Below are 24906 nucleotides of genomic sequence, written 5' to 3'. Positions count from 1 at the left end.
CCTGGACCTTCAAAGAGATTAGGTTTCATTCATAAATGCTGAATGTTTTCAGCTGCTATGCTGAATATGAATTGACAGAGAAAGTTATTTCTCTGGTCTTCTTTCTTTAGACAAAAAGACTTGGAAAGATCCAGTCAGTTTTTTTAAGGAGCATGGTGGCCTAGAGAGGCCATGGAAGGAATCCTGTGTCAGAATGTGAGTTTCCACCCTTATTTTACACCCAGATGCCCTTCTTAGACCTTTTACTAAATGCATCTCTAATATTCATTGTTCCAGATTTGCAAAGAGATCTCACACAACACAATATTGGGAGGTGGTGGATTCTTTATTTCAGAGCATTAAACCTTGCTTGGGTAAAGCGTTAATTGAGTGAAAGAAACTGATCTAACACACTTCTTTATGCATCACCTTTGTTATTTGCAACCCCAAGTTTTCCTTAAAACAGTAATATTTCACTTTTACTATTTTATATCCATTGAAGGCATCCCACCACACTGCATTATCACCCATGTGCAGTTAAGTACTGCATCCATGCACTTGGATTTTGTTAACATGGATAGAAACGATTACATCATCTCATTGAGAAAAGATTTTTCTCTGACATCTTGTTCCACCTTGGTTTTCTTGACAAGAGTTTGAGCGAAGGGCTATTTCAAAGGTTGATTCTTTCTCCTTTCACAACACGCCCTCGAAATGTCCAAACATCCTGCAAATAATACCAAACACAATGAGTTTCTGGGAACTTGGATTTACCTATTCACCACAAGACAAAGATTTCTGGCATCTACTCATCATTAAATGGGGGGGAAAGACAGCCCTCCACAATAGTCATAAGGTAGTAAATAAAAACCACATTCTGAGACTCTAATTAATTTACTCACCAATATCTAAAACATGTTTCATAAGCCAAGACAGTGAGTCCTCACACTCATTACGCTTTGCTTGGCACTTGTGTTGATTAGAGGTGTTGGGACCTGCTGTTATGTTTGGTCACAAAACTGTTTAATACCTAAGCTCCTGCTGCCCTTGGTGATGTTTGCCTGCCCCATTCTGAGTGATCTGCTCCTGAAAATGATGTCCTACGCTACTGGATTGGTTTTTTCTTCTTTGTTCCTAATAAGACAATTCAAACTTTTTGCTTATTTTTCTGCAAACAGCAAAGTATGCTAGAAGAATAATTTTGGAATTGGACCTCCTCTGAAATCTCAGTCACTTAAGTAACTGAGGCCATTCTCTTGAGCTCTTCATTTTCTCATGAAGAGTGTGGAGCTATCTCAACTGCTCCATTGAGTTTTGGTAAAGAAAAGGGACAGGGACATGCTTTTGTGCCTGCAAAGAACTCTATAGCAGAGTTAGTGTTGTTCTTCTAAGTAAAGTCCATAAACTATAGCTGAGACAGTCATGAAAAGAAATAGAGGAACTGATTCATTAGTACAACCCTGACAGACCTCAAACAGAATATATATGTTTTTTATCCTGCCTTAAAATTCAGGGTGTTGGATGGAAGACCCAAGTGGCAAAATAGGTTGCATTTCTAGGACATTTAATTGCTGGACAAAGGAAGGACAAGACTGTCCAGGAGATGCAAATGTGAGGTCAGAGCATCTTCAGATATGGGGATACATTCAGAGATTCTAGACAGAAAATGGCTCAAGGGTGGATGAAGACTCTTGAGGTGGGAAGTTTTTTCAGAAGGCTGTTGTTGGCATGCGAGGCTCTTCAAAGCACCGGGAGGCCCTGTGTTCTCATTACATTCAGTCTACTTGGGGGTCATGTCACCCCGAAATAGATGATGCATTTATGATTATCTCATAAGTTCAGCTTCTTGCTTCAGAGCCCCAAATATAATCACCTACAATACAAACTAACTTTATTTAGTTGCCTTGACTGATAATTAGTTATTGATCAGCAACAGCATGCAATATTCACCAGTAAAGAACAAACAATCTAAGTATAACAATGTTGTTAGTTGGCTTCATACCCCAATACAAAGTAAAAAGTTAAAAAAAAAAAAACAAATAATCTACAGTGATGTGTATTAATTAGGCAGGCATATGAAATACTGTCTTAACACCACTATGAAAAGCATCAGTGATCTCCCATCTGTACATGCAGGCTGTCCTTAAATTCCCAGTGCAAACTGACCCAAACAAACACTTGCTTGAAAATTGCTTTCTTTACAAATAAAGGAGGCCTATGATTGACAGCCCAAACCATTTACAACTATGAGTTCAGAAAGTTGCTTTATCTTCCATTTCCTCATCTCTGAATCTGCTATTTCCTCTCCTACCTGTCTGTTCTGGAACACGATGGCCTGCCCGAAGACTTAGAGAAACCAGGTCCCCCACACTGGGGAAGCAAGTAGTACAAACAAAACCCTCTGTCGTTCCTAGAAGGTCTCAGCAATGTTTCCAAAAGGAGCTGTAAACCTACACACTTTATACCTTCAAACTGAATCAGGTATGACACTATTAAGCATCTAAAGAACAAACTGAGATCTTTACTTTGTCTTTTCATACAAACATACCTTCAGAGTGACGTCTTTAAATCCATGCTTTTTCCTGACTATATCGACAACTTCCTTTTCAATGTTTTCTTGACTGGTGCCCTCCACATCTATGTAGTGACAGTTGGCATCCGCAAAATGGCAGGAAATTGCCTGTGGAAATTATTATGATCCAAAATTATATGCAGGGCAGGGAACAGAATTATGTAAGGAAGAAATCTTTAACTTTTCAGCATTTTATTTTTCAAATGAAGGATATTGCCAAGTCCTACTAAGGAATGTATTTCAGGGTTTCTCATCACCTCAGCTACAGAATTTAGTGGAGGGTGTAATGAGTTGGTATTTCAATGGCCACAGATGATGGGGGAAGAAAAACTGAAAAGACCTGGCAACAGAAAATAATACACAGACACCCCCTCTCCAATCTAAAGCACAGTTCCAGTCTGATAGCATTCACATAAAATACTCATCTTGTTTCCTTTCGAAAGTAAGATGGAAGTTACTTGGTTCTCCCCAGTCTCGAAGGACTTATAAACCGATCTAACTTGCAAGGTGATAGTTGAAACTCACCTTCCTTGCCACAAGTTAGTTCTCTTAGGGTGACTGCACCCATCAGAAGATCTGCCTACTTCTTACAGATTTCTAGGCAGTTGAGTCACAAAATTTATTTCCCATGGAAACCCTAGTACTATTCTGCACCATATTGGAGCCTGAGGCAAAAGAGAAGACATGTACACTCCTACCTGTACGCTTTTATGCATTTTTCAATGGTTAATATTTTCCCAAACTGTAAATCAGTCAAAAATATTGAAAAACCATCAAGTTAGTATATTAAAACACACTATTTCCAGTGTAGTGCCTATATCTTCCTTTTGCACAGTTCTGGGTATCATGGTATTAGAGGGTCTGATCTTTTTTTAAAATTTTGGTATTGTGCTCACCATGGACTTTTTGGCATTCATTTTTATTTCTTTTAACTGGCATTAAGATATTATTTAACTGGATACTGAGTTTTTTGAGCCTCTGAGGGAACTGCCTTCTTGCCTCTGGCTCATCTCAGTCCTGTTGAGCCTGGTGGATATCTGAATGAATGGAGGATGAAATCTGACAACTAACCCTCAGCCACAGGGAAACAGAGAGCTGTTGTGATAAACTGGAAAGCTTCACTCAGCCCCAAAGAAGACACTAATATTTAGTATCAACAGCCATGTCATCCTAGGGAAATGTGAGCCCAGCATATCATCAGATCTGCTGAATTTTAGAGAAGCAAGAAATCTGGGCTCTTATGAGAAATTCTGTCAGTTTTTAATGTAAGCACTGATCTTATAAACCTGAAAACACTCTGAGGCTAAGGAGTGAAAAACATGGCCATATCTGATTTCTGGGTGGCCAATTCACACCTTCCTTTCCAATCAATAATATTTTAACCAATAGCAATAATATTACAGACGTTCCCCTTATATGAGCTGTATACCTTCCAAATGTTATTATTTGGTATGTATGTCTGCTTTTATCTTTTCCTCTGAAAACATGCTATCAGTTGCCAAGTAACTATGCTCTCTGTCTGGAGAAATTCCACGAATGTTCAATAGTGATGGCATCCTAAGGTCATCTAGCTTCTTACTGCTGAAAGCAACAAAGCATGAGGGAGACAAATATATTTCCTGGTAAATACACCAGACTAAAGGGCAGCTGAGTTAAAAGTTACAACTCCTTTAACTTTTCATGTATCGGGATACTTTTCTTCCTCATGCATTCATCTTCAAACAGTGCTGTGATGTGAATGTGTACCTTCCGGAATCCTTGACTTTTGTTCCGACCAGATCCATGGATGAGCAAAGGGTGAAAGAAGACGGTGTCTCCCTTCTCCATCACCAAGTGCACCCGGGCATTGTTTTTGTCATAGTCCTGGATCCCGTGGAACATGATGTTGACTCCTCCCTAAAAACACGAGAGAAGCCAAGTCCAAAAGTGAAGAAGCCAAGAATCAAAACTCTTATCAATGACTCATCAGGGAAAACAAACCTTCTCTAAGTTCTTTGAAGAGAAAGAGATAAATAAATTAGATATTAAAAAAACTTACATATACCAAACTTTCTCAGTTGACTGCTTTTAGAAAGCCATGTGTGAATCGTGAATTTTTTAGACCTGACGAAATATTTGGAATTTCCACCTATGGTTCATTACTGAATGATAACTGAAGACCCAGATCAGCTTTGCATTTTGCAGGAATACAGAGACCACCTTTCCTGGTGAACCCATGCTCATTCTTCCCCAGCATGCTCTTCTCCTCACCTGGAACTTGTATCAATCACTACTCTATTACTCAGAAGTATCTCTGAGAAGCTAACTATTCTCCCAACTCGCAGAGAGAAAATTCTCAGTCTTTCTCAGCCCAGAAACCAAGTAGGTCAGATCCAGAGTAAAGAAAGAAGAGTAAATTAAAACATTAGCTTTTAAAATATTTTCCACTCCCTGTTTTTCCAAGTCAATCACTGCACAAAAAGAAAAAAACAAAAATCGTTGTTTGTTTTCAAACTATTTTCTAACAATTTTTAAAATATTTTCAAGGTTAGTTATTACATTAGATAATAGTTATATCTTTATGAAACAAACTGAGACGAGAAGTAACAACGTTTGCAATCTTTTATGGGTCTTTGGAGGAGAGCATCCCATTTCCTTTCCTAAGACTATTCCAACTCCAAATTCCATTTTGGGAATGACTGCTCCCTACTGCACTGTGTTGAGTCTTTGCCTCCTGCCCAATGTGGAAAGTGAGCAAGATAAGCTCGTCTCACCTCCCATTGCTGCTACTTTGAATCTGAGCAGATGACTGAAGCGACTGGACATTGTCAAGGTACATCTGGCCACTCCAGGTGCTGCAGCCCAACTGTTCCCACTGAAGAAGGACTTCCTCTTTCCTCCTCACCCTCCAGAGCTGGCAGCCTGCCCACGGATTCTGCATGTCCAAGGGGCCCTCCCTTCAGCTTGAGTCACTGAGAGCCCACTTCTATTGCTTGCACCAACCTTTCCTAAACCAAAACTTAACTGAAGAATTTCAGATTTTATAGCAGAATCTAGACTCAAGGTATTTTCACCTGGCACTAATCCTCAGTTCAAGACTTCTAACTAGTTGACACTGAAGTCCTGAAAGCCATATTCTTTACATCTCACAGAACCAATGTGTACTCTTTCTGCCTTAACAAAATGTGCTCTTCCCACCTTGATCATTATTACAGGATTGTGAGACCTTATTGCCTTACATCTAAATGCTATGGGAGTCCTCTCCGGTTTCTCTGTCTCTGGACTCCTATTCCTGCAATACATTCTGTGCCAGACCACAGGGTTATCATTCTTGAAGAAATGATTTGATCTCCTCACTCATGGGCCCCAAAGCACTGAACAGTCCTCCAGTATCACCAGCTGAATTGATAAATCATGGAACAGCCTCATAATGGAATACTGCTCAGTCCTCCCCAGAGCCTTTCTCTGCTGATCTCTTCAGGTGGAAGCAGATGATCCTCTTTTTTACTGAGAGAACTAACAGTCAGTGTGTACAACTCACTTGGCATACATATCTGGTGTTACTGTGTTTGTGTCTGACCTCTGCAGTTAGGCTTTATAATCTCAGATCTTTTATAGCATCACCAAAGTCCACCACTTTGGTTGGCCTTCAAGTACTTGTTGAAAGAATAAAGGTGATCGTGTGATCAGCCATCCTGGAATTTTCCCTGCTCATTTGAAATCCTAGAACAATGTTTTGCTAAGAAAGGAAATGTCATCTTATTGGCAAAGCTCCTTATGTATACTGATGTGAAATCAAAACAACAAAAGGTTCTGATCAAGACTCAGCCGTCTAGCAGACTTACCTCCCACTGGGGATAATCATGGGGTTGCAAGGGGCCTTTGTGTGTCCCTGGGAGCACAACCAGACAGCCATTGTTCCGGTCAATGTGCTCCATGGCTGTCCAGGCACAAACGATGCTATTGCTGGGCCTGAAGGGGAAATAGTGCAGATCCTGGTGCAAGGGATGACGGGATGTCTTCTTTCCTGAAACAGAATCTGTTGTTAAAATAAATAAACTTGAGTCCCAGTATTATTCTCCTCTGCCTGAAAAGCCAGAACAATGAACTATCCCTGCAAAAGCCAAACAGATGAGACAATACTGAAGAAAACCACCTCTATAGATGAGCACCAAATTAGAAGACTGCTGCTGCTGCTAAGTAGCTCAGTAGAGTCCGACTCTGTGCGACCCCATAGACAGAAGCCTACCAGGCTCCTCCATCCATGGGATTTTCCAGGCAAGAGTACTGGAGTGGGGTGCCATTGCCTTCTCCAAATTAGAAGACTGAATCAGCACAATGCCTCTGGATCCTGTGATTCTTTCTGGGTTTCTGGTAACCGAGGACTACTTACACTATTTTCTAGAAATCTGTGCATATGTCATCATCTCCACTGTGCTTTATTCCTCCCTAACTCTGGTTTGGGCACAGAGCTTAGCATTCTCCAAGTCAGCTCAGTCGCTCAGTTGAGTCCGACTCTTTGGGACCCCATGGACTGCAGCACACCAGGCTTCCCTGTCCATCAGCAACTCCCAGAGCTTGGTCAAACTCATGCCATCGAGTCAGTGATGACATTCAACCATCTGGTCCTCTGTTGTCCCCTTCTCTTCCTGCCTTCAGTGTTTCCCAGCATCAGGGTCTTTTCTAATGAGTCAGTTCTTCCCATCAGGTGGCCAACATATTGGAGAGTATTCCCCAAAAACGTTGACTAATTAGAGTGGTCAATCTGAGGCCTTCTGATAAACTTCTAAGTGGCTGATATTAAAAAAGTATTCCTTAATTAACTAAATATATAAATAGAAGGACTCTCAGAGGTTTCAGCACCAAACTAGAACCATTTGGTTCTGCCATCACTGTGGAGAATCAGAGATACTACACACACATTCACATTCTCCCCTAGAATTGCCTTCTGAACGTAGTTCCCCCAGGCCAGGGGATTTCTCCAGGCAGGACACCCAGGGAGGGAAAGGCCTGCTGATGTTAGGCTAAGCCTGTATGTAGGCTTAGCACATAAACCTCTCTTGGCCATCAGGACAGAGACAGAGTAGAAACAGATTAAAGATCTCTAATGGCTGATTTCCTACCACTGATATAGCTGAATTTCTCAGTGTGGCCAAGAGCCATCTGCATTAGCATCTCTGAGTATGGTTAATAAAATCCAGGTTCCTAGTTTCTATTTTCTGAATCAGTCTCTCTAGGAGGGAGGGCTTAGAAGCTACATTTTACCAAGCACAGAAAATTTTGAGAATAGCTATGGTATTTAATACATAAGTTCAGTTTTAAATTTGTTAGTAATAATACTGTCTTCAGATCAGGAAGCCAAAGTCCACCCCCTCATGCATGGGTGAGAGTGGGTAACAAATCTTAGAGATGCTGAATATCAGGAGTCTGTGGGGTAGAGAGACAGTTGTGTTTTATTAAACTGCATCTTTCAGAAGCCACTTGTCTACAATCCCAGCAATAACCCTAGTTAACATCAGCATCGCTATTATACTTCAGTGTTGTTATGATGTAAGCTACTTTGAGACTTAAAGTATATATATTCATTTATGCAAAAATTAAGCAGTTGTGCACTTTGCTATTAGTTAGCACATCAATCTTATATAATTTAATTAAACACTTTTTTTTTTATTTGTTTGCTTTTGCTTTTCCTCTACCAATGAGAGCTCTTTACCAGAATCTGGAGGTTTGTTTATCAGCATTGTATGCATGGCCATAATATTGGGTCCAGTGAAGCACTCCACATATTTCAGAATCTAAGGAAAAAGGAGGGAAAAGTTCATGGGAAATCAGATGCACAAGTATGTGGCACAAAGTACATCTATCTATACTAGAACCCCGTTGGCAGTCATTTAAATCAATCAATCAATCAATATTTCACAACCTTGCAAACAAACCACGCAAAAGTGAGCAACTGGAAATCATCATAAACACTCTGAAACAGGCTTCTTAGAACCAGCTGAAAATCTAAGTGCTTCTTCTACAACAGAGTCATGAATTTCTCTGAGACACCAGCTACGAAGGGCAGGAATAAGACCTCCCATGAAAATGATGCCCAAAATGGCAGGGCCAGTTGAATGAAAAAGACAATGATGTTGTTCAGTCACAAAGTCGTGTCTGACCCTTTGCGACCCCATAGACTGCAGCACACCAGGCTTCCCTGTCCTCCACTGTCTCTCGGAGTTCACTCAAATTCATATCCATATTCAATCTCTAATTCTGTCTGACTACAAAAAGTGAAGCACATTCTATGGCTTTCACTTATATGATCTCTTCTGTATAAGGAATGTAGGCAATTTGAGTATAAAACACTTGAAATGTTACAAAAATCCCAGGAGTCTGGCCTAATGCTTGTTTTTTTAATAAAAAGTTTGTTTTTGTCATTCTGGGGGGGTATTCAAAAAATGGCAAAAGGGCTGTTCTTTTCTTTTTTTAATTTTGATGGGGTATAGTTGAATTATAAAGTTGTGTTAGTTTCAGGTGTATAGTGAAATGAAAGTGTTATACACACACATATATACACTAAGATTCTTTTCTCATATAGGCCATTACTGAGTACTGAGTACAGTTCCCTGTGCTATACAGTAATCGTTATTAGTTGTCTGTTTTCTATACAGTGTGTGTATGTGTCAATCCCAATCTTCCAATTTATCTCTCCTAGGCTGCGATTTTCTACATGGTCATCATTCAAGAGCCATCCTCAGATTTTCTGTCCTGCTTTGCAGAACTTCCCAATATGTTTAGCCGATATTCTCCCTACGTCTTATCTTAGTCTTATCCTGATTAATAAAATTCTTCAAATCATGGGTTTGAGGTGCTGGTTCATTTTTCCAATATATATTAAAATAAATACATAGCTATTAGAAGAATACCTACCTCCTAAAAAATCATTGCATGAACCACCAGACACATGGTTTGCAGGTTACGGAAGTAGGAACATCCTGACAGACATTCTACCACATGCTGCCTATAATTTCCAGCTTTTATCATGATCCACCCACACAATTTTCATTTCCAAAACAGGACGTGAGGTTGGGAAGAATGTGTGGTTCAGAGAGGCCACTTCCCTTCTCGTCCCCAACTCAAGAGGCCGGACCTCCCAGATGCCTCAGCTGTGCAGTCTTCAAGAATCAGACTTTCTAACAGCACTTGGGGTATAAGTTCTAATAAGTATTTTGTGCAAAGTGTCCTTTTTAACCATTCTAAATGACTGGTCAGAAACCATAGTACAGGACTTCCTTATGCTACAGTGGATTAGAACCCCACTGCCAGTGCAGGGGACATGGATTTGATCTCTGCTCCAGGAAGATTCCACACACAAGGAGCACCTAAGCCCACGCACCACAACTGCCGAGCTCCAGCTCTGGAGCCTGAGAGCCGCAGCAAGAAAAGCCAACAAAGAACCAGCTTTTGGCTTTGTTGATTTTTGCTATGGTCTCTTTTGTTTCTTTTGCATTTATTTCTGCCCTAATTTTTAAGATTTCTTTCTTTCTACTAACCCTGGGGTTCTTCATTTCTTCCTTTTCTAGTTGCTTTAGGTGTAGGGTTAGGTTATTTATTTTACTTTTTTCTTGTTTCCTGAGGTATGCCTGTATTGCTATGAACTTTCCCCTTAGCACTGCTTTTAAAGTGTCCCATAGGTTTTGGGTTGTTGTGTTTTCATTTTCATTAGTTTCTATGCAAATTTTGATTTCTTTTTTGATTTCTTCTGTGATTTGTTGGTTATTCAGCAGTGTGTTGTTCAGCCTCCATATGTTGGAATTTTTAATAGTTTTTCTCCTGTAATTGAGATCTAATCTTACTGCATTGTGGTCAGAAAAGATGCTTGGAATGATTTCTATTTTTTAAATTTACCAAGGCTAGATTTATGGCCCAGGATGTGATCTATCCTGGAGAAGGTTCCATGTGTGCTTGAGAAAAAGGTGAAATTCATTGTTTTGGGATGAAATGTCCTATAGATATCAATTAGGTCTAACTGGTCTATTGTATTGTTTAAAGTTTGTGTTTCCTTGTTAATTTTCTGTTTAGTTGATCTATCCATAGGTGTGAGTGGGGTATTAAAGTCTCCCACTATTATTGTGTTATTGTTAATTTCTCCTTTCATACTTGTTAGCATTTGTCTTACATATTGCGGCGCTCCCATGTTGGGTGAAAATATATTTATATTAGCCAGACTCATCAAGAAACAAAGGGAGAAAAATCAAATCAATAAAATTAGAAATGAAAATGGAGAGATCATAACAGACAACACAGAAATACAAAGGATCATAAGAGACTACTATCAGCAATTATATGGCAATAAAATGGACAACGTGGAAGAAATGGACAAATTCTTAGAAAAGTACAACTTTCCAAAACTGGACCAGGAAGAAATAGAAAATCTTAACAGACCCATCACAAGCATGGAAATTGAAACTGTAATCAAAAATCTTCCAGCAAACAAAAGCCCAGGTCCAGATGGCTTCACAGCTGAATTCTACCAAAAATTTAGAGAAGAGCTAACACCTATCCTACTCAAACTCTTCCAGAAAATTTCAGAGGAAGGTAAACTTCCAAACTCATTCTATGAGGCCACCATCACCCTAATACCAAAACCTGACAAAAATGCCACAAAAAAAGAAAACTACAGGCCAATATCATTGATGAACATAAATGCAAAAATCCTTAACAAAATTCTAGCAATCAGAATCCAACAACACATGAAAAAGATCATACACCATGATCAAGTGGGCTTTATCCCAGGGATGCAAGGATTCTTCAATATCCGCAAATCAATCAATGTAATACACCACATTAACAAATTGAAAAATAAAAGCCATATGATTATCTCAATAGATGCAGAGAAAGCCTTTGACAAAATTCAACATCCATTTATGATAAAAACTCTCCAGAAAGCAGGAATAGAAGAAACATACCTCAACATAATAAAAGCTATATATGACAAACCCACAGCAAACATTATCCTCAATGGTGAAAAATTGAAAGCATTTCCTCTAAAGTCAAGAACAAGACAAGGGTGCCCACTTTCACCATTACTATTCAACATAGTTTTGGAAGTTTTGGCCACAGCAATCAGAGCAGAAAAAGAAATAAAAGGAATCCAAATTGGAAAAGAAGAAGTAAAACTCTCACTATTTGCAGATGACATGATCCTCTACATAGAAAACCCTAAAGACTCCACCAGAAAATTACTAGAACTAATCAATGATTATAGTAAAGTTGCAGGATATAAAATCAATACACAGACATCCCTTGCATTCCTATACACTAATAATGAGAAAACAGAAAGAGAAATTAAGGAAACAATTCCATTCACTATTGCAACAGAAAGAATAAAATACTTAGGAATATATCTACCTAAAGAAACTAAAGACCTATATATAGAAAACTATAAAACACTGGTGAAAGAAATCAGAGGACACTAATAGATGGAGAAATATACCATGTTCATGGATTGGAAGAATCAATATACTGAAAATGAGTATACTACCCAAAGCAATTTATAGATTCAATGCAATCCCTATCAAGCTACCAACGGTATTCTTCACAGAGCTAGAACAAATAATTTCACAATTTGTATGGAAATACAGAAAACCTCGAATAGCCAAAGCTATCTTGAGAAAGAAGAATGGAACTGGAGGAATCAACCTGCCTTACTTCAGGCTCTATTACAAAGCCACAGTTATCAAGACAGTATGGTACTGGCACAAAGACAGAAATATTGATCAATGGAACAAAATAGAAAGCCCAGAGATAAATCCACGCACATATGGACACCTTATCTTTGACAAAGGAGGCAAGAATATACAGTGGAGAAAAGACAATCTCTTTAACAAGTGGTGCTGGGAAAACTGGTCAACCACTTGTAAAATATTGAAACTAGAACACTTTCTAACACCATACACAAAAATAAACTCAAAATGGATTAAAGATCTCAACGTAAGACCAGAAACTATAAAACTCCTAGAGGAGAACATAGGCAAAACACTCTCCAACATACATCACAGCAGGATCCTCTATGACCCACCTCCCAGAATATTGGAAATAAAAGCAAAACTAAACAAATGGGACCTAATTAAACTCAAAAGCTTCTGCACAACAAAGGAAACTATTAGCAAGGTGAAAAGGCAGCCTTCAGAATGGGAGAAAATAATAGCAAATGAAGCAATGGACAAACAACTAATCTCAAAAATATACAAGCAACTCCTACAGCTCAACTCCAGAAAAATAAATGACCCAATCAAAAAATGGGCCAAAGAACTAAATAGACATTTATCCAAAGAAGACATACAGGTGGCTAACAAACACATGAAAAGATGCTCAACATCACTCATTATCAGAGAAATGCAAATCAAAACCACTATGAGGTACCATTTCACGCCAGTCAGAATAGCTGCGATCCAAAAGTCTACAAGCAATAAATGCTGGAGAGGGTGTGGAGAAAAGGGAACCCTCTTACACTGTTGGTGGGAATGCAAACTAGTATAGCCACTATGGAGAACAGTGTGGAGATTCCTTAAAAAACTGGAAATAGAACTGCCTTATGACCCAGCAATCCCACTGCTGGGCATACACACTGAGGAAACCAGAAGGGAAAGAGACACGTGTACCCCAATGTTCATCGCAGCACTGTTTATAATAGCCAGGACATGGAAGCAACCTAGATGCCCATCAGCAGATGAATGGATAAGAAAGCTGTGGTACATATACACAATGGAGTATTACTCAGCCATTAAAAAGAATACATTTGAATCAGTTCTAATGAGGTGGATGAAACTGGAGCTGATTATACAGAGTGAAGTAAGCCAGAAAGAAAAACACCAATACAGTATACTAACGCATATATATGGAATTTAGAAAGATGGTAACAATAACGCTGTGTAGGAGACAGCAAAAGAGACACTGATGTATAGATCAGTCTTATGGACTCTGTGGGAGAGGGTGGGGAGATTTGGGAGAATGGCATTGAAACATGTATAATATCATGTATGAAATGAGTCGCCAGTCCAGGTTTGATGCACGATACTGGATGCTTGGGGCTGATGCACTGGAACGACCCAGAAGGAGGGTATGGCGAGGGAGGAGGGAGGAGGGTTCAGGATGGGGAACACAGGTATACCTGTGGCAGATTCATTTCGATATTTGGCAAAACTAATATAATATTGTAAAGTTTAAAAATAAAATAAAATTTAAAAAAAAAAAAAAAAAAAAAGCCAACAAAATGAGAATCCCATGCACCTCAACTAGAGAGGAGCCCATGTGCAGTAACAAAGACACAGCACCAGCAAAAATAAATAAATGAGAAAAAAATAATAAACTCTTTTAAAAATGAAACTGTAATACATTCACGCAAGGCATTACTACGCAATAGTTTACAAAGTATAAAGTAGATCCATAGATACCAATGGAAAGATGTCTCTCTCATATGTACTACCAGTGGAAAAACCAAGGTGACAACCAGGATGCTTCCTGTTACACGAAAGGTGGGGTTATACAAATATGCTTGATTATACCTGAAATGGTTCTAGATGAATACGTAAAACTGAACAGTGAGTGGTGCAGGGGGTGCGAGAATTTCCTTTTTCCTTCATGTCATTCCACACTAGATATTTTCATAGCTATGAACTACTTTTAAAGAATAATTTTTTAAAAACCTAGTTTAAATTTAAAAACAGATACCTCTACTGACCAGATTCATAAGACAAATTGAAAACAATCTGCAATAGGTAAACCTTAGCACTTTTATCCCTGTGGACATGCCTGTAGGGAGTGTGAGAAGGCTCTCTGTTTACCACAGAATTCCTGCTCTTCTCCAGCAAAAATAGCAAAATTATGAGGATTTCTCAGTCTTGGCACTACTGACATTTTGGGCTGCATCATTCTTTGTTTGCTGCAACAGGCTATTATCCAGCATCCCTGGACCCAGTGGCATGGATCCGGATCTCTATGCATTAAAACCCACCACCCCTCCTGCCTGACAAGCAAACATGTCTCCAGACATTTGCAAATGTCCACCTCTGATTAAGAACTACTGCTATAGGGCCCCAGTAGAAAAGGGCAAGAGTCTAATCCTTTGCGACCCCATGGAATGTAGCCTGCCAGGCTCCTCTGTTCATGAGCTTTTCCAGGCACGAATACTGGAGTGGTTTGCCATTTCCTTCTCCAGGGGATCTTCTCAAACCAGGGATCGAACCCATGTCTCTTAAGTCTCCAGCAGTGGAGGGGGGTTCTTTACCACTAGCGCCACCTGAGAAGGCCCGTAGAAAAGAGCAAGATAAAATGGAAACAAAAAAGTTACGAAGATTTCAGAGGCAGACATGCAGATGGGCTATTAGCTTAAAGGGAAAGAAAGCACAGGAAGGTCTTGAACCTCAGGGAGGGTGCAGTATCTGAAGAGTTCCTCATCTTCTTGGAAATCTTGGACCTTGGAAACCACTTTCTCACTTGGCACATATTCTGATTTTGTGATGGTGACATCTCTCATCACCGACAATCCCAATGGTTTCACCTCCTTTCTGCAGATTCTTTGAAACTCATTCCTAGAAAATTCAATTGGTAAATGATGTCAGTACCATAGGCGATAAGCACCTGCCTGGCCTTCCACTTGTTCTGTGGAAAGACTCAAAGACCTGGGAGTGGTTTCTCTGCACTAAATGGTCCTCAAGCCCCAAGTCGAACAGTTCTGATGACAGGAAGGAGAAAATGGCCAACTCAGAAGTGCCCGCCTCCTAACTGTGGAGTTGAAATTCGCTACCAGAATTTGAATAGTCCATAGCTTAGTGGACCAGTGGGGAAATATTTGTGATTTGGTTTCATCAGAACAAAAGAGGAAACACCTCCCTAGCATCACCATGCACTAGGTAGGCCCTGTTCAACGAACTCTGTCTCTACTTTACCTATTTAGTCCTAAAACCACTCTAGTGCATAAGTACTGTTATTTTCCCCATTCTGCAGATATAGAAACAGGCATGGAAAAGTTAAGGAAACTGCCCTATATCTACAACATTAACTGAAGAGACTGAGATTAAAGCCACTCTGGCTTGAACCTAGGTTCTAACAAGCCACTTCCTAACAAACCCGATCCCTGAAAAATATCTGAACACACACAAGGTAATCCTACTCATAGTCCCTTGCACACACACAATACACATTCCTGTTATATATCAAAGAGTGTTACTGTACCTAAAGCGTTGAATATCAGCATCAGACACCAAATTTTTAATGACAAGAAATCCATTTTCTTCATAAAATTTTCTCTGTTCTAGGCTTAGAACATTATTCTCCCGGGTATACCTAAAGGAAAAGAAAAATCTCAGATAAGTCCAGTTTAAAAATGATAACCTTCATGTCAATGTATGGCAAAACCAATATAATATTGTAAAGTAATTAGCCTCCAAGTAAAATAAATAAATTTATATTAAAAAATAAAAATAAAAATCATAACCTAACAATATTTATCAAGAACCTGAGAAATGTTTGTACTCTTCCGCTCAGCACTTTTATTTCTAGAACTTTAAAGAAATAATCTGAACAAATTTTCAGTTTTAAATCCGAAACGTTAATTACTGTCACCAAGAAATGGAAGAATAATTAACTGGTTATATTATATCCTTTCAATGGGATATGACTTGACATTAAAAATGAAGAACATATAATAGCAAGGACAGTGCTTATTAAATTAAAATGTGATGACAGTGATGTAAAACCAAGACACTATTTGTTTAAAACAAGAAGACTATAAAGAAATAAAGCCAAAAGAAAAATGTTTCACAGTGATTGCCTTTATGTAATGGCATTATGAATGATTTTTTAAATTTACCCTATTTTATGATTTTAAAATATATTCTGTAATGAATATGTATGGTTTTTCAGAAAGGAAACAAACAATATACTTTATGTTTTTAATTGTCTGCTTCATGTATTTACGGAAGAAATCAAAGTAACAAAATCTAAATAAGTGTAGAGCACACACATAAACTCAAATCCCCCTGTCTATTCCTCTGTTTTGGAACTCTGACTCTATGAGAATATTCCACGGAGATCAATGTCTTCCACTTCAAAGGTGACTTTAAGATAAACCAAAGATGCTAGCTGAGATATCAGAGTGACCAAAAAAAAACCTGGCTAATTTAAACGAGATATACCATGCCTGAATTTTATAAAATAAACTTATGCACTTTGTGATGTTTTCCCTTCTTTCTAAATTTTAAAATACACATAGAAAGTGTCTTCAAAAATTTCCATAATTGTTCTAATGAGAACAAGTCCTGGATTCAGAGGATTTGTATAATGAATTCTTATCAGTCAATATGTATTTTATATCTGAGTTATCACTGGGGAAAAAAAGTTTATATACATTGTATGGCTAAGAATTAAAATTATATCTACTTACTGGAATTGTTGAGGATGGAAACTGGCAAGAGAACCAACCCCCGAAGTGTGGTGAGCTATCTAGGATGTGATTTAAGGCAAATCAAGTGAAGTCCAGGCATCACCCTTCTAGAATCAACCCACCCTGGATTGGTTTTCACAAGGGAAGACCAGCCCTACACAGTCATCAGGCACACTGACTACACACCAACACTCGGATGCACTATTGCTTAGATCGTCTCATTTCACAATAGCCTAAGGAGGTGCCTGGAAGCTAAGAGCTTTATTATGCCAACTGCACAGAGCAGAAACCCTTGGCTGGGGTCAGGGTTCAGTAACTGGTCCAAGGTCACCCAGCAGAAAACAGCTGAGCTGAGACTTGACCAACATTGTATTCATACTTTCCATATATTTTATTCCCCCTGGATATTCCTTCCACCAAACTACTGAGTGAATAAAAATGGAAATTTTTTATTCTATTCTATTCTATAAATAAGGAGAATCATGTTCTATTCAAAAGAAGTTTTTCTCTTAGTGGGAGTTCATCCAAAATATTAGAAACAGGCTGGTCATTAAAAAAAAAAAAAAAGAACATCTTTATAAAAAATTTTTGCCAACTCTGACTCAAGAATAAGCACCTGTCAGTTTAGTGGAGTGCCCCTCTGTAAAGCACTGCTTCTCAGAAGAAGTGGGTATGACGGGTGTCAGATTCACCCAGAGAACTTTTTCAAACCCCTACTAGAGTTCAAGCTTCAAGATGCTACCCTCAGTTAAAAAAATCACTCTGGCTTGGGATTGACACATCCACACTGCTATATTTAAAATGGATAACCAACAAAGTCCTACTGTATAGCACAGGGAACTCTACTCAATGTTATGTGGCAGCCTGGATGGGAGGGAATTTGTGGGAGAACGGATACATGTATATGTATTGCTGAGTCCCTCTGCTGGTCTACCTGAGACTATCAAAATTGTTAATCCACAGATTCCAATATAAAATAAAAAGTTTTTAAAATCACTCTGAGAGAACTGAGTTGCATCTTTCGGTTGTATTGAGGCTGGAAAATACTTGGAGAATGAATGGGGTAAAGAAACACTGCTGCTGCTGCTAAGTCGCTTCAGTCGTGTTGGACTCTGTGCGACCCCATAGACAGCAGCCCACCAGGCTCCCCCGTCCCTGGGATTCTCCAGGCAAGAACACTGGAGTGGGTTGTCATTTCCTTCTCCAAGACATGGAAGTGAAAAGTGAAAGTGAAGTCGCTCAGTCGTGTTTGACTCTTTGCAACCCCATGGGCTACAGCCCACCAGGCTCCTCCATCTGTGGGATTTTCCAGGCAAGAGTACTGGAGTGGGGTGCCATTGCTAGTTGCTTTCAATTTAAGATCTGCAGCATACAGCCTTTCACAGGCCTCTGAATTACCTGCGGTTTCTCAAAAGAAAAAAAAAGTTCATAAAATAAACAATGACTCCAAGAAAAATATAATCCACATAGTACAGTATCATTTTTAAATATCTTAAAACGTCTAAAAGTTCCTTCTAGTTTTCTATCCAGTCATCACCAGATGATTGACTTAGGATCTCATTTGTTTTGGTCATTTTTTTCATTGTTTCTTTAGCTGAAAGAGCTACGTTCTGAATGACACTTCACATAAACATGTTATCCTTTTTGAATGATGTCTGTATCTAAGTTGGGACAATATAATAGTCAAGAAGATGGGAATTCCCTGGCAGTCCAGTGGTTAGGACCCGGGCCTTTCACTGCCCGGCGCCTGGGTTAAGGCCCTGGTCAGGAAACTAAGATCCCACAAGTCTCCAAAGTGGAAAAAGGTGGAGAAGGGGGCCAAGAGTCAGAATTACTAGCTACTGTCTGTTTTCCCCGAGGGAGAGAGTTAACATCTTTGTCAGATGTTCTCAACAAAATGAAGCTGCCAGGACAGTCCAGACATTAGCCTTCCAATCCTTTTCTCCTCTCTCCCACTCCTGCATTATGGTTTTTATTTTTGTTATTGTTGTTCTTGGAGAATTTTCTTAGTATGTGAAAATGTTTACAAAGCTAATAATCATTTACTATGTTTACTATACAAAGCTAGTAAACCTGGAAAAAAATGGATGCAAAAATCTGTACAGTACAGCATGGTCCTGAATATGTTATTATGCAATTATGTAAATATATAGAAAAGAAACAGACCAAAGTGTTTACAAATAATAATCTGTGAGAAATGGAATTATGGGTTATATAGATTTTCTTCTTTGTGTTTATCTGCATTTAAACACTGCACTGTTACTTCAAAATTTATTCCTTATTTCTTAAAGGAATAATTAAGGTTGGGAGGAAATTGTCACATAATTTCTAGTAGTTTCTTTAAGCCTAAACCACACTTATATTCACTGAAAATTTAGTGAATTTAGGCAGAGACGCTCACCACTTCTGGCTATGTAAATTGAAATGAATTAAAATGAAAACTTCAGTTCCTTAACTGCACTGTCACATTTCAAGTGCTCATAGCCACATGTGGCTGCCACATTGAACCCTACCAGCAAAGAACATTTTTCCACCATCACAAGGAGCTTGTATTCGACAGTGCTGTTCTAGGAAATAGAGATGAAAAAAAAAAAAAAAACAACAAGCTCTGACCTCAACACTATTATAACTAAGTCCAGTGAGATCAGATATTAAATTTTAGGGAATTTTCTGTCGGTCCAGTGGTTAGGACTCTGTGCTTCCACTGCAACAGGCACAGATGGGTTCAATCCCTGCTGGGGGAAATAAAAGCCTCCGTGCTGTTAGCTTGCCCTCTCTCCTCCCACCCTGGCAAAAAAAAAAAAAAGAACACAATTAAAATTTAAAAATAATAACAGACTGGACCCGGAAACCTTAATCTACTTCCAGTTATATCCAGGCCCAATGTACTGGCACTTCTCACAACTAAACTATTAATAGTATCACACTAAGTGAAAACAGGTTGCTAGTCACACTCCCAGGCATTTGATACCACAGGTCTAAGAGGAGCCTGAGTACCTGCATTTCTAACAAGTACCTAGGTAGTCCTGCTGCTGCTGCTCTGGGGACCACGCTTTGACAACCACTGGTTCCATTAAATGACCTTGCTCAGGAAAGTTAATTTCTCCTAACCTCAAATGCTTTCTCACCTGTAAAGTGAGATTACATAGTCACTTGGGTTCCCTTTACCAGTTTGTGGAGGAGATTTTAAATTTATAACGATTCGAATACGTCAAGGCTTGGAACACAGTTGGGAGAGCAACAATGGAAGTAAAAGAAACAGTATAATCGTTTTAGGAGAAATTTCAGAACTAAATATAGCAGAGCAGAGTCTAATCAGGTCACTTGGCGGGGCGGGGAAACCCAGCCCGTGCTGTGCGCCCTGAATGAGATCACTGAACACGCAAAAACAATTGTGCAAAGCAAGTTGATTTCTGAGGCCCACAGTGACATCTCTCTGGATCCAACACCGGTGGCGCACAGACTGACTTGGATTCATTTCAGGCCTGATCAGGAGCGGACACAGGACACCCAGCCCTTCTCCAGGAAACAGTGTAAGCTTCACCTGGCTCGCCTGGAGAAGGAAGAGCTGGGGCGCAGCTCCACCTCGAGAGGACCCCTCGGCTCCTCCAGGTGGCTCTACGCCCCGGGTTCCGTCTCTGTCTCTGGGCAGCCGGACGATCAGATGTAGTCAAGTACACAAAGTGCAGGGCAGCAGAGAGAAGCCCTGCTTGGACTTCGCACCCTCCCTTCCCAAAGCCGGGAACAGAGGGCCAGGAAGATTACAGCGACGCCACTCCAGGAGCTGGAGCCAGCAGCCGCAGCCCCACCGGGCGGAAAAGTCCCCTCTTGGGCCTTGGGGACCCGTAGCGCCCGAAAGAGATGTGATCATAACGGGGACAGAGGCTGCGGAGCCAGGAAGAGCCAGCGGGGAGGTTATGCAATGCGCCCTGAAAGCCGCCACCCTTCACGCTCAAACCTCGCGAACCCAAAGGATACAATGGTCCCGGCCGAGCGGCAACCGAGGTGTCGCAGCAAGACAGTCAAGCGCGCGGAAGCTCGGTTTCGGTCCATGGCCGGAGGGCAGTACCTGGCGCCGGGCCTCCGGGTACTTAACTCAGTTGGGGGGCCCCGCCTTCTCTTAGAGGGAGGGGCGTGGAGCGGACGTGGCTCGACGAGGAGGCGGGGCTAGGGTAGCACCGCCTCCCGAGTTGGCCAGGGCGCTGCGCGCAGATTCGCCCCCTGGGCCTCTGGCGAGGGTGTTTCCTGCTAGAGCTTATTGCTTTTGAAGTGAAGTGAAGTCGCTCGGTCGTGACTCTTAGCGACCCTATGGACTGTAGCCTACCAGGCTTCTCCGTCCATGGGATTTTCCAGGCAAGAGTACTGGAGTGGGTTGCCATTTCCTTCTCCAGAGGAACTTCCCCACCCCAGGGATCGAACCCAGGTCTCTTGCATTGCAGGCAGACGCTTTACCGTCTGAGCCACCAGGGAAGTCTATAAAATGAAAGTCGCGTAGTCGTGTCCAACTCTGCAACCTCATGGACTATATAGTCCATGGAATTCTCCAGGCCAGAATACTGGAGTGAGTAGCCATTCTTTTCTCCAGGGGATCGTCCCAACCCAGGGCTCAAACCCAGGTCTCCCACACTGCAGGCGGATTCTTTACCAGCTGAGCCATCAGGGAAGCCCTTATTGCTTTTACGAGAGTCCAAAGACCGGCTCTGTCACACCGAGCGGGAGACTAATCCCCAGAGCCAAATCTCCCCAGAGTAATAGAACTAGAACAGAACTCACATTCTTAACTGCATCGTTCCACTTACTTTATTCTACAGGACTGATCCTTCCAAACTCTGAATGCAGAGTTCCAAAGAATAGCAAGGAGAGATAAGAAAGCCTTCACAGTGAGCAATACAAAGAAATAGAGGAAAAAAATAGAATGGGAAAGATTAGAGATCTCGTCAAGAAAATTCAAGATACCAAGGGAAAGATGGGCACAATAAAGGACAGAACTGGTATGGACCTAACAGAAGCAGAAGATGTTCAGAAGAGGTGGCAAGAGTACACAGAAGAACTATACAAAAAAGATCTTCACAACCCAGATACTCGCAATGATGTGATCACTCACCTAGAGCCAGACATCCTGGAATGCGAAGTCAAGTGGGTCTTAGGAAGCATCACTACAAACAAAGCTAGTGGAGGTGATGGAATTCCTGTTGAGATATTTCAAATCCTAAAAGATGATGCTGTGAAAGTGCTGCACTCAATATGCCAGCAAATTTGGGAAACTCAGCAGTGGCCACAGGACTGGAAAAGGTCAGTTTTCATTCCAGTCCCAAAGAAAGGCAATGCCAAAAGATGTTCAAACTACTGCACAATTACACTCATCTCACATGCTAGCAAAGTCATGCTCAAAATTCCCAAGCCAGGCGTCAACAGTACGTGAACCATGAACCTCCAGATGTTCAAGCTGGATTTAGAAAAGGCAGAGAAACCAGAGATTAAATTGCCAACATCCGTTGGATTATCAAAAAACCAAGAGACTTCCAGAAAAACATCAGCTTCTGCTTTATTGAGTATGCCAAAGCCTTTGACTGTGTGGATCACAACAAACTGTGGAAAATTCTTCAAGAGATGGGAATACCAGTCCACCTTATCTGCCTTCTGAGAAATCTGTATGCAGGTCAAGGAGAAACAGTTAGAACTGGACATGGAACAACAGACTGGTTCTAAATCGGGAAAGGAGTACATCAAGGCTATATATTGTCACCCTGTTTATTTAACTTCTATGCAGAGTACATCATGCGAAATGCTGGGCTGGATGAAGCACAAGCTGGAATCAAGATTGCCAGAATATCAATAATCTCATATATGCAAATGACACCACCCTTATGGCAGAAAGCAAAGAAGAACTAAAGAGCCTCTTGATGAAAGTAAAATAGGAGAGAGAAAAAGTTGGCTTAAAACTCAACATTCAGAAAACTAAGATCATGGCATCAGGTCCCATCACTTCATGGCAAATAGATGGAGAAACAATGGAAACGGTGGGAGACTTTATTTTGGGGGGCTCCAGCAGATGGTGACTATAGCCATGAAATTAAAAGACGCTTGCTCCTTGGAAGAAAAGCTATGACCAACCTAGACAGCATATTAAAACACAGAGACATTACTTTGCTGACAAAGGTCCATCTAGTCAAAGCTTTGGTTTTTCCAGTAGTCATGCATGAATGTAAGAGTTGGACCATGAAGAAACCTGAGCCCCAAAGAATTGATGCTTTTGAACTGTGGTTTTAGAGAAGACTCTTGAGAGTCCATTGGACTGCAAGGAGATCAAACCAGTCAATCCTAAAGGAAATCAACCCTGAATACTCATTGGAAGGACTGATGCTGAAGCTGAAACTGCAATACTTTGGCCACCTGATGTGAAGAGCTGACTCACTGGAAAAGACCCTGATGCTGGGCAAGATTGAAGACAGGAAGAGAAGGGGATGACAGAGGATGAGATGGTTGGATGGCATCACTGACTCGATGGACATGAGTTTGAGTAAGCTCTGAGAATTGGTGATGGACAAGGAAGCCTGGCATGCTGCAGTCCATGGGGTCGCAAAGTGTCGGACATGACTTAGCAACTCAACTGAACTGATCCTTCCACTCATTTGCTGAAGGAATGAAAATTCACATGTTCAGCACTGAAAGTACCATGTGGTTTCCAAAAGTGCCCATTAATTTAGCAGGAATCCAGTCTGAAATATTAGAAACTGTTTGGTTATTTTTGTTTAAAGTTGTTTAGGAAATGTGATTCTATGAAATGTCTAAGCCATGGTATAAGATGTAATTTTAAATTTGCTGAAGAACCAGATTTTTTTTTCCAATTCAATGAGCTTGGGGAAGAGTATGGGTGATGGTGTTGAGCCTTTAAATTCTACATACAAGTAGTATCAAGTAGCATATGTCCTTCTGTGGCTAGCTTATTTCACTTAGCATAATGCTCTCAAGATTTATTCCATGTTGTTCCATATGCCAGAGTTACTTCTTTACTAAGGCTGAGTAACTTTCCATGTTTATACATACTCCATCTTCTCTACCTATTTGTCCACTGATGGACCCAAGTTGTTTCTGTATCTTGGCTATTGTAATACTGCTGCAGTGAACATGGGGGTGTAGGTATTGCTTCAAGATCCTGGATTTCAAGTCATTTAGATAAATACCTAGAACTGGGATTGCTGAATCATATGGTAGTTCTATTTTAATTTTTTGAGGTACCATTATATAGTGGTTACCATAGTGGCTGTAAGAACTAGAAATTCTTCCCGTAAGATCTCTTTCCCATCCCATAGCTACATATAGCTGACTTACCATTTCACTGGGGTTTTTTCCTCTCAGTTTTTGTTTCTTTATCTTAAAGAGTTACTATCAGAATGTCTCACATCGTAAACCTGTTTTCAGTTTTGAATGATGCCTTTATGTAATGTGGTGAAACTGCCATAGTCAAGGAGAGAAGCAGGACTCAGTTACTAGCTGCTGCCTGTTTTCTCAGAGGCAGAAAGAAGAAAGGGCTGCCCTTGGGCTTCCACCTGTGTTCTTTATTCTTTTCCCATGATTCCTCCCTACCAAGACTCCTAGATTCCTTTACTTACCAGAAGGACCATGGGCCTATCCTTATCAGCTCTTAATCTGAGTCCCCTCAAACTTCTCATCACACAGCTGGAGCCTGATCCTGTATTTGTCAACTGGATCATCAAGTGTTTTCAAGAGGTGCACTTACGTTTATCATAGTTTGAAATGAAGTGTCTGGCTTTTGATAGGTACCGAAGAGAATCTGCATCTCTGACACTTTCTGAGAAAAAGCCCTGCTGGATTGTGCGTGGGTGCTCAGTTGCTCAGTTGCATCCGACTCTTTGAGACCCCATGGACTGTAGCCCGTCAGGTTCCTCTGTCCATGGGGACATTCTCCAGGCAGGAATGCTGG

General features: G+C 40.4%; 1 protein-coding gene across 1 annotated transcript; it reads right to left on the bottom strand.

The window, feature by feature from the left end:
- Window positions 1-306: 306 nt before the first annotated feature.
- Window positions 307-21089, bottom strand: PHYH (phytanoyl-CoA 2-hydroxylase). The gene is made up of 9 exons (XM_005894837.3): window positions 20940-21089; window positions 16962-17020; window positions 15752-15862; window positions 14940-15108; window positions 8244-8325; window positions 6376-6557; window positions 4298-4447; window positions 2528-2659; window positions 307-706 (listed from the first exon to the last, which is right to left on the bottom strand). The coding sequence occupies exons 1-9, from the start codon at window positions 21012-21014 to the stop codon at window positions 653-655; spliced, it is 1014 nt and encodes a 337-aa protein (XP_005894899.1). The 5' UTR covers window positions 21015-21089; the 3' UTR covers window positions 307-652.
- Between the last annotated feature and the right edge of the window lie 3817 nt (window positions 21090-24906).

Source organism: Bos mutus, chromosome 13, assembly GCF_027580195.1.
Source record: "Bos mutus isolate GX-2022 chromosome 13, NWIPB_WYAK_1.1, whole genome shotgun sequence".
Taxonomy (NCBI): domain Eukaryota; kingdom Metazoa; phylum Chordata; class Mammalia; order Artiodactyla; family Bovidae; genus Bos; species Bos mutus.
This window is presented reverse-complemented; position numbering and strand designations above follow the sequence as displayed.

Bases quoted from the DNA above. Each gene is read 5' to 3' on its own strand.
- PHYH (XM_005894837.3), bottom strand. From the start codon at position 21,014: ATGGACCGAAACCGAGCTTCCGCGCGCTTGACTGTCTTGCTGCGACAC. The intron at 2,660-4,297 runs GTACACATTCAC...TAATTTCCACAG, and splicing joins AAAGTCAAGGATTCCGGAAG to GCAATTTCCTGCCATTTTGC. The intron at 707-2,527 runs GTATGTTTGTAT...TATTATTTGCAG, and splicing joins TTAAAGACGTCACTCTGAAG to GATGTTTGGACATTTCGAGG.